The following is a 10880-nucleotide window of genomic DNA, read 5'->3' on the forward strand; positions in this document are numbered from 1 at the left end:
ACTTCAAACAAATTTGGCTAAAATTCAGCGGTTCTCAACTGAGCACAAAATACATGTTTTTCACAAAGGGCACGGCTTCTTTAAGTAGCAGTAAATCACCGTTCAAATGCCAAAGTGAGTCAACGCTCCTTGCGTTCCCGTTGCCAGCCCAATATACCCATGATACACCGCTTTCCAAAAATGCCTAGCTCGTCATGTGGTCAGAGTGCCAGGAAAACAGAAGGGAGACTGAGGCCAGCAGGTGGAAAACTGATAGCAACATCCTCTTTCGCTGGGCAGGAAGTTGGGCGTTATCAATCGGCCATTACCAGAACGCCCCATTTTCAGAAGCAATCCGCTGGCTCTTTCGTTTCAAAGCGGCTCAACCTTCGCAGCCACTTGCAACACCCACATGCTTTTGGTGCGTCATGTGCTTTCTAAGCACATTCAAAAGCTTTCTTCTCAATGCCAAACATTAAGATGCCATCTTCATCATTCACTGACCACACACCCAGCACTTATGCAAAGAGATCTGAAGATAATTTTTCTTTTCAACCCTTTTTAGGACACCGGGGCATCACATGTGGTCCCAGTTGGTTTAAGTGTCAACACCTACGCACTGCGTTTTCGCGAGCTATACTACTGAAGTATATTCAGCGCGTTTTTATCTTTCGCTAAGCCTTCTTTGTATTCTGTTTTTACAAGCGCGGGTGTACAGTTCGACGCGGCCTCTACTAACGCGACATTACTAATCATGGTTCACACTCTCACGGCAACTGGTAGTAGGCATCATCGTCTCCGATCCTCGATGAGGTTTTACGGATGCGGCGACGACGAAGCTACATAGCATAGCACAAACGAGCAGGAGGCTGTGGCAGAGCATACGAGCTCCTTGCTGCCTGCGCACTGCAGTGCGGACGGTGAAGAGTCGACTGGGCAGGTGACGCATGTCAAGTGATCACCTGGGCTAGCAAGGCACACCGCCTGACTGGCGTTTTAACTTCTGAAATCACTGTGACTGACTGGCCACCGACCGTGGGCAGTAATTTCGCTTTCAACACTGCCCCTGTCTTGCGCCCACAATGCTTCTGCTTCCACTCGGCACGCTTTGCACAGCCGGCACACACACACGCATGCACCGATTGACCTTGTACCCCATCAGCGCCTCCTCGGCCTGCGCGGTTAACCGTGTTCAGAATTCCGCCTTTTTTATTGCTCTTTTTTTTTCGTGGTCACCACATTCACTCGAAAGGGTGGGGGAGGGGAATAACGAAGCGCGCTGACGGGAAGCGTGCGTTTCTCGACTGCGGGGCCGAGTTGGCTGTGCCTCAAATCTCGCTGTAAACGAGTCGGGCTGCCACGGCTGTCTGTTTCATCTGAGGTGCAGTGCCCTTGCCCGAACACAGGCTTTGACCACAGCTCTGCCGATATTCGTAATAAGCGATAACTGCGGCCGTTCAAGTGGGTTCGATTGTATACACAATGGAAACTAATCTTGTTCCCACTAGTGCAAACAGAGCAGTAGTACAGTCTGCTTTTATTCCACAAAAAAACATTGGGAAACATGACTGAGCAAAAATGACAAACTATGCAAAAATTTTTAAGTAAGGCATGAGGAAACCGATACGGAACAAAAAGCAATTAAGCGGTACTTGAGTTGCAAGATTATAGGAATATAAGCAGCCCTTTCATAATCAGCACATGAAATGAGATGACGCATAAACAAAATTATCTGCTTAAGAAAGAAATCAAGCAAATGACTTTTCAGCACAGCCACAAACTGTATAAATGCTTTATTTTTGTAACATGCTTAATATTTCTGTCAAAAAGGTGAAGTTTTACCAAATTACATACTGCATTAGATGTTGCATTGTGTGTTCTCCATCATGTTGTAGCAGCCAGAGGATTAATTTTAAGCACGCAACAGGGGCTACTGCTGGCAGCTCAGCAACAAAAAAATGAGTGGTATCAAGAAGACTTGCATCAGCAGGCTGTGTAACCACCATCTATTGGTAACACCGTGCCAGTGATCATGGAGGAGCGCTCACTCAGCAGGTATAGGACTGCATCACAGACCTCTTCAGGCTCTGCAAGCAAGCAGCAAGACAAACAAAAATAAAAATCATTTTGGCACTGTCAATCACCTCACAAGTTTCAGGGCACTGAAAGAATTCACTGGAATGTAACTTGCTCCTGTGAGGTGTGCAGTTCCCAGAAATATGGGACATGTGGGTTTGTTTGTGTTTCCAACACCAGTCGGTCATGGGAGCTCACAACACCCCTTCAAAAAGCACTAACCACCTTCTAATAGGTAGCAGCCAGATCCATACAGCTATGCTCAGGTGCAAAAAAAGCTGAGTGATCTTGCTGGAACTGCACAGGTCTTTTCTTTCTTCTTACACGAAAAGTGAACGTTTGTTCGTTTATTCTATGTAGGCAAAAAAAAAAAATCTGAATGATCCTCTTATGAGAATAATAACCTTTGAAACATCACTAATAAGCCAGGAAAAAATAAGAATAACTCATGACTACATGACTGATGACTAAGTACATGAATGATTTTATAGTGCATGAATTAACAATTTAACTATAAATGTTAAGACACACTTTTAAAGGGTCGAAGGCAATTCTCCTTCATGATTAGGCTTTTAGAACTGCTAAAAAGATCAGCACAGCATTTGTACATAGTGAAAAAAGAGATGACAAGGCAAATGTATGAATTTCAACTGCATTTGCATCTGAATCTTGAAGCAAGGAAACTCCAAAATAATTAAATTCCCTGAGTGAAAAAATACAGTAGAACTTCGCTGATACGTTCCAGGTTTGTACATTTCCCCGGTTCATACGCTCAAAATCGTGAGCAATAAAAACATTACATTGTTCTTCTACTGGTTAATACGTTTACGGATGATACAATTTCTCGGGAAGTATGTTCATAATTTTGCCAAACTCTGATCGTATGGTGCGTTTTGCAACCGATCGCAGGTACGCTAACATACAGGCGGGCCAAGCCTCGGTGCATGCAACATCAGCAGAAGCCCAGCGGTGGTCAGCCGCCAGGACAGCTCTTCTATAGTGAGTCAGTGAAATAAAGTGAAGCATAAAAAACAAACGACGGCGATGCGCGACCATACGATTTTAGGCCGTGCCTGTAGGCACGCAAAACGTAACAGCAGGAGTGTATTGGCACTCAGCTATGCTGCTCCGCAATGCATGAATGCGATGGGGCGAAGCGTCCAAAACGATGATGGTGACAACGAAAAGAGACCGGCTATTTTCCCATCGCCGGACTGAATAGTTGTATAAGATTTTTTTTTAAATTTTTTAAGGTGACATAAGGTGACCACATGGCAATATTTTTACAGGAAAAGACATAGTTCATTGCTGGCAAAAGTATAGAAATAAACGCAACGACTACCGTAGCGAAGCTGGAGTTTCAAGTAGTAGAGTAGTCAAGACACTTTTCACAGTAGAGTGCAGTTTGGTTTGGTTTATGGGTTTATGGGGGTTTAACGTCCCGAAGAGACTCAGGCTATGAGGGACGCCCTTTTACCCTTTTATTGGTCCTCTCAGAAAAAAATACAAAAAAACATAAATGAAAGAGAGGGAGCCCGGACCAGCAACACTTAATCGGGCTTAAAGCAAATAAAAAAAAAAGAAACGGAGCTAAACGCTAAAAAAAACTTAATTTAAAGAGAAAAGCAGGACAATAGAAACAACAAACAAACAAAAAACATGAAACACCAAAGGCACGAAACAGACAGAAGCACAGATAATGTCACAGAGAATGTCAGCACAAATAAAGTCACAGGCACAGTTGGTCCAAACACAGTGTCAGGCCACAGAGAGATGCATCCTCGTCCAGCAAAGGAACACAGAGCACTTCTCTGTACAGGGCTTATTCAGGAGAAATGAGAGTGATGAAGGAACTCATCGGGAATGTGTAAAAATTGTGCTGCTGATGAGATCAACCACTTGAATCAGAACAGCACAAGCAGCAGGGTTATTCAAAAGAGACGGGTAAGTAGACAGTGTAATGTCAGATGAGCAGAGAGACTTTAAACGGGAAACTAAAGGAGCAGTAAGGGAGCAATTCTGGAAGTAATGACTGACATCTTCGCACAAAATACCGCATGAGCAAATTGAAGAAGGAGATAAGCCAATTTTTTTAAAGTAGAAAGGGAATCGACCATGCCCAGTGAGTAAAGTAATTAGAGGACTCCTAGGTAAACGGATGGAAGGAATATTGAGCGTATCAGGGATGCAGTTAAATAATTCTGTGCTGCCATTATTTTCTTGCCAATAAGTGCGCCATAAAAGAAGTGAGGAATGGTGTAAACGGGAACGCACGCAACGGCGTGAAAAGGTAGAAGTGTGTAAATGGCCATATTGCCCAGCACTACCAGCAGCCTGGTCGGCTAACTCATTTCCAAAAATTCCGGAGTGACCCCGGATATGAAATAAAAGAAATGAGGCAAGAGAAGACAAATGATAGAGATCTTTCTTAATGGAAATAATTGTCGGGTTAAATGAAGTAACTGAAGACAGGGCAGAAAGCAGAGATAGAGAATCAGTGTAGAAATGAACGGGCATTGAAGGAGGGTTATTAATAGCAAACGCAACAGCAGAATGGAATGCAACAAGTTCAGCGGCATAGGCACTTGAAGGTGGTTCTAAGGATATGCAATGAACGTATAAAATCTTTTGTGTGGAGCTAAGAACAACAAAAGCAGCACCAGCACTGTGATGAGTGAATGACCCGTCAGTGTAAATATGCAATGTGCGTTCAAAAGAAAATTTAAATTGCAATGAGGGATGGTCAGACCAGATATTAAGTACAGGCTGAATTTCAGACGGATTATAAAATGCCTTGCCGTAGACAATGAGTTGCCGCAATTTAAAAAGCATAAACTCTGCACATAATTGGTCCAGATAAATAGGCAATGGAAGAACATTGGCAAGGACATGAAGAGCAACAGTTTTCATAGTACTGTAGGCACCAGTAAGAGCAAGAAGCGGAATGCGTTGCAACGATAAGACACGATCTCCAAGTCTGGAAAGCGGACAATGGAACCACCAAGCTGGGGCGGCATAGGTGATTGTAGGAAGAATAACCTGATGATACATTAGGCGCAAATGCGAAGGAGAAACACGAAAATGGAAACGGAACCAATTAAGGAGCTTGGTCGTAGATGTAATAATTTTTTCTTGCAAATGATTAACATGAGGAATAAAGCTTAGTTGGGAGTCGAAAAGAACTCCTAATAATTTAATATTGGGTTCACACTTAAGACTGTAATTGTCTAGGCGTATAGTTGGCTTACGTTTGCGCAATGCCGGGACTCCATTAAAAAATAAAACATAAGAACACTTTTGAGGGTTTAAGTGAACACGATACTTGCCACACCAGTTTTAGATTAATGTTAAAACATTTGAACCCAATGCTGACAACCCGCGGCTAGTCTTTCCAGGGACAAGGATAATAGTGTTGTCAGCATATGCCTGAATGTGGATAGGTGAGGGGGCAGTTTCGACCACCTGGGGTTCTTTAGCGTGCATTGACATCGCACAGTACACGGGCCTCTAGCATTTCGCCTCCATCGAAATTCAACCGCAGCGGCCGAGTGCCATAACCACTGAGCCACCACGGCGGCCCCTTCAAACTAGAAACCACCATCCGAGCGGTAGCGTTCAAAGAATGGCACGGTGCACAGGGACTTCTGGCACCACCTGCACCAGATCCTTGTTTCCTTGCGGATGATTTTGCCATTTGCATCTTGCTTCATGTAGCACACTACACAGCGGCGAGTCGGTTCTTCTTTGTTGGTGGGATGTGCGACGGAAAAAGGTGCTCACCAAACTGCTTCATATTCAGGGGGACGGCCTGGCCACCCCTTCTTGGTACCGCCGCTATTTGAGTACTTGCTGATTGTCTCCTCAACAAGTTGCAACCGGCACTCCAGATGAGATGCTCTGCCTCCTGCTTTCTGATGGAGGACGAATGAATTGTAGGTCTCCTTATCCAATAAGAGTTGGAAGATCTTGTATGAGATCTTCTTTCGCTTCCGTGGCACTGAATAGCTGGCCAGCATGTGATCTGCCCTGTCAACTCCTCTCATTGTATGGTTGCAATCCAAGATGACTTCTGGGTTCATGGTTTGGTTGCCCATTTTGTCAGTGAATGGCGCCGTTTCAGCACTGTGTACAGTGGACAAAACCGTTACCAGCTTTCTATCCATCCACTGTATAGCCAAACACTTGCCCCATTGAAAGGCATACATTTCGCCTTTCTTGAGCTTTGCCCTAGCGAAACCAGGAGGAAGGTCCTTGCGAGTCACTCGTGTTGTGCCGAAGGTATTGGTAGATCCCTTCAGCAAGAAGTCAACCAGTTCTAGAGATGCTTAAAAGTTGTCGATTGTGATGCAATAGCCCTTGTCTAGGAAGGACTTTGCAAGCTCCAGTACAACTTTCATCGCCATTCCGAAGGTTTCTGTTCCTACTGACGAGCTCCCTAGGTTGGTGCCTTTCCCTGTATATATTACTGATTTCCAAATACAGCCGCTTTCAGGCTCACACAGCAAGAACGACTTGATGCCAAACCTTGCTCTTTTTAGGGGCATGTACTGCGTCCAATTGAGCCGTCCTTTCAATAGCAACAAGCACTCGTCGATAAATCATCAGGCATGTACAACATGCAGTATTTGTTCAGAAGCTCCTGATACACTGGCCAGATTTTTGGGAGATGATGTTGAGGGTGTCCTTCCAAGTTTTCCATGGTCGTGTTGTCAACAAAGTGCAACATTCTCATAACGAGTTTAAACCAGTTTCTGGGCATTACCTCGCCAAAGACAGGAGTCTCAATTAGCCAGTTTCTTGACCAGTACATTCTTTTATCTGGTTTCTGTACAATGCCCTGCAGAAAACAGAGGCTAAAAGAAACACGCAATTCTTCTCGAGTGTTTTGGAAAAGAGAGTGCTTGCCCAGCTTACTCGAATTCAACAGCTGAGAGGCGTACCGGTTTGTCTCCACAACAAAAACATTAAGCAGTTCACCATCAAACTAAACCTTAAAGAGCTCTAGTGGTTGGGATATTGTTCAGGTCTATACAGCACCATTTGCTGGAGCTGGCCATCATGTCATCGCTGCTGCCTTCCGCTTCAGACTCGCTTTTGGTAAGAACGTCATCACTACCTTCTCCACTTGAAGAACAAAATACGACATCCTCATCACTTGCGCTATCATCCGACGTAGAACGATCTCCCACATCAGAACCCAGCATGGATGATGCAATGTTTGTCAGAAAGCACGGGGAAATGCGACGCAGGCCTTCTGCCATCTAGTGTGCCAAATCGCATTCAAGAAAAGTGCAAGTGACAGAACCTGTGCTGCCGTCTCTGTTATGTTTTATGCAGTAAAGCACTATTTTATGAGCTGGGCTTGCCAAAAGATAGTTGAAACATTGCAGAACACCTATGGTGACCTCAGCTCGCCATAAACAAAAAAGTGCCTTTCGATCGTAACGAGCGAAGGTCGTCATAGCATTAGCAATAGCAGGGATTGAAAGGTCATATCCACTAGCACAAAGCACATCTCATTTTGTAAAGCATGACTTGTCTATGCCTGACTGATTCAATGAATTCAGCACCTAGTACATATTCTTTTTTACCTGCTCATTTGCCACAGATTACTAGTTTTCATGAATTGCAGGCATTTGTCTCCATGCATGACATGATTTTAGCAAAACAATGAAGAGGTAAGCAAGGCAGCAATGTAGGCTAGTTGGTTGTACATTTGATGTCAACAACGCGCTACACACTGGCAAAAACGACAACTGGAACAGCAGCCACAGGACAAGCGCGCACTAACAACGGAGATTTATTCTGGTACGAGTACATAAATACATTTCATGCAAATGCCCAAAACAATCAATTCATTGCCATCAGCTGTGTCGCACGCTCCTTCGTTTCTTGATTAGATCTAACTCCTCACTTGATAACAACACCGAGGGTGTGCTTACGCACTCGTCTTCACCGGCTTCTTTTATTTCTCTTTCTTTCTTGTCTCTTGCACGAGCTAAAATTGTAGTCCGTTCAAAGTAAGGTGAACATTTGTGATTTGCACAATGGGGGGGCAAGGTTTCCAGGATTCGTTATTTTTGGGGGGGCAAGGTTTCCAGGATTCGTTATTTTTCCTAAGTTATTACAGCACCCTTTCAACCTGGTGTTTAGACATCTGCCTGATTGACATATGTAGCTCATGCCACATGGCAAGGGAATCTTGTAGACTATACCGGTAGCACATTCGACGAACTTTTCTTGGTGTGCGATACCACATGTGTTAGCAACTTTTTTCCTCGATGTATTCATTTCATGACAAAGGCTCACTTATTTCCGGGGTGCGGTAAACACCATGTGAATATCATATCTGTTTGCTACTTTTTATAAGCCGTTATTAGGATTGGCGCCAGCATGTCTCGAGGATTGCCACCAGGAGAGAATCTCTCGCCAGGTGTCTGCGGGGTGCATTTACCGTGCTCGCCCGGTCGTTGCTGCGTGGGACAAGCGGGGAGCAGGGTTCTGTGAAAATCCCTTTAAGGAGTCACTGTCGCCGGCCGCGAAGTGGTTCCAGCTGTCTTCCGATTTTCCCCGACGTCTCCACCGACCCGACTACCCCTGGCCTCACGGGCACAGCACCAGCGTGGGAACGAATCGCCACAGTGGCTCGTCTGCAGGCTTCGCCGGCCATGGCTAATGGCAGAAGCACTGGGGATTATCTCCCGACGGGGCGCTCCGGCTTTGCGCCTCGGCTTCTTCGAAGTTCACCGACCGGCGAAGAGCGGCCCGACCACCTGATGTCTCCTGCCAGCCCGACAGGGTCCTGGCCACATACCTCTCTCCCTCGGGCTCAACTTATGCCAGGGGCGTGTCCATGTGTGCAGAGGTGTCTGTTTGTGTGTGATAGTGAAAGTTTTGGCCACACCCACCATGGCGAGGGCGTCCCCTACCTGAGGAATTTAGGGAAGACGCAGTGTATAAAACTGGACTGCAGATGCAGTTGAGGCAGCTCACTTCTGAACTCAAAAGCTTGTAAATATGTAAAATAAACCAAGTCTTCTTTTTCCACTAACGAACCCTTCACTCAGCGGCACTCCTGTTCGGGTCGGAGCGGGCGTCATCTTGACCGAGGTTGTGGCGAGAAGCGACTCCGATCCCTACCTTTAACGCCGTGCAAAACATTATGTACATAAAGAATGACAACTGCACCAGCAGTCTGCTCTGCATGCTTTTTTTGCGGTTTTTTGCTATGCAGTAGCTTTTGTAGATTCTTTTCAGCCACAGACGTTATTAACGCGTCAGGGTACCCACTCATCCTAAGCCTATCAACTTGCCTCTTGACGCTACTCTCTACCTGATGAGAACATGACTTCTTAAGACACTGCACCGAACTGTTACTAGCTAAACTCCTTCTCATCAACTTAGAGTGCACAGAATGATAACTTAAGAACCTTTTTCCCGCTTTCGTCAGGTACGTCCAACACCTGTGCTTACCATAGTGGCATTAGTGTCCCAGGTTTCCTACAGTTGTTGGAATAATACCTCAGTTCTCTGGTTGCGGAATTTGGCACGAAATTGTAAGTGCAAAAAAGTGAGATTAGCATTGGGCCGTGCATTGCTCTGGTCATTTCGGATATCTACATGGCAAGGGAAAACCGGGCCTTGAAATCAAGATTTGCACAGTTTGAATTACTAAAGGCATTTCGTTTTGTTGATGATTTTCAGCTTTGTTTCCCTTTTGCAATTGCGAACCGATTGTCAGTAAGCAGCATATTAGACGATTTCCGAGAGGTTTTTGCCGGGCTGGAATTCACGTTCGAGCTGCCGCAGAGCTCTGTGATTAGATTCTTGGACATAGAGATGAAAGAAGGTGGTAAGCACAGGTGTTGGACGTACCTGACGAAAACGGGAAAAAGCTTCTTAAGTTATCATTCTCTGCACTCTAAGTTGGTGAGAAGGAGTTTAGCTAGTAACAGTTTGGCGCAGTGTCTTAAGAAATCGTGTTCTTATCAGGTAGAGAGTAGCATCAAGAGGCAAGTTGATAGGCTTAGGGTGAGTGGGTACCCTGACGCGCTAATAACGTCTGTGGCTGAAAAGAATCTACAAAAGCTACTGGATAGCAAAAAACCACAAAAAAGCATGCAGAACAGAGTGCTGGTGCGGTTGTGATTCCTTATGTTTCGCACAGCTTAAAAAAAAGTAGCAAAAAGATATGATGTTTCCCTGGTGCTCACCGCACCCCGAAATTAGTGAGCCTGTCATGAAATGAATAAATCGAGGAAAAAAGTTGCTAACACATGTGGTATCGCGCACAAAGAAAAGTTCGTAGAATATGCTACTGGTATAGTCTACAAGATGATTCCCTTGTCATGCGGTATGAGTTATATAGGTCAATCAGGCAGATGTCTAAACGCCAGGTTGAAAGAGCACAGTAATAACTTGGGAAAAATAACGAATCCTGGAAACCTTGCCCCCCATTGCGCAAATCACAAATGTTCACCTTACTTTGAATGGACTACAATTTTAGCTCGTGCAAGAAGCCTTTGAGATATCGAAGGCCGGTAAAGACGAGTGCGTAAGCACACCATTGGTGTTGTTATCAAGTGAGGAGTTAGATCTAATCAAGGAACGAAGGAGCGTGCGACACAGCCGATGGCAATGAATTGATCGGTTTGAGTGTTGCATGAAATGTATTTATGTACCCTCGTGACAGAATAAATCTCAGTTGTTAGTGTGCGCTTGTCCTGTGTCTACCATTCCAGTTGTCGTTTTTGTCAGTGTGTAGCGCGTTATTCACATCAAATGAAAAGATCAAATGTAGGATGACAGCAACACAGCATCAGCAC

At 44.9% G+C, this 10880-nt stretch overlaps 1 protein-coding gene across 1 annotated transcript in view; it reads right to left on the reverse strand.

Moving 5' to 3' along the window:
- Window positions 1-1755: 1755 nt before the first annotated feature.
- The window catches only part of LOC144114397 (L-xylulose reductase-like), a 35600-nt gene continuing 26475 nt past the window's right edge, over window positions 1756-10880 (reverse strand). The window contains exon 7 of the mRNA XM_077648124.1: window positions 1756-2066. Within this exon, the coding sequence (XP_077504250.1) occupies window positions 1963-2066 (104 nt within the window). The 3' untranslated portion in view covers window positions 1756-1962. The remainder of the gene's footprint in view (window positions 2067-10880) is intronic.

This window comes from Amblyomma americanum, chromosome 1, assembly GCF_052857255.1.
Source record: "Amblyomma americanum isolate KBUSLIRL-KWMA chromosome 1, ASM5285725v1, whole genome shotgun sequence".
Classification (NCBI taxonomy): Eukaryota; Metazoa; Arthropoda; class Arachnida; order Ixodida; family Ixodidae; genus Amblyomma; species Amblyomma americanum.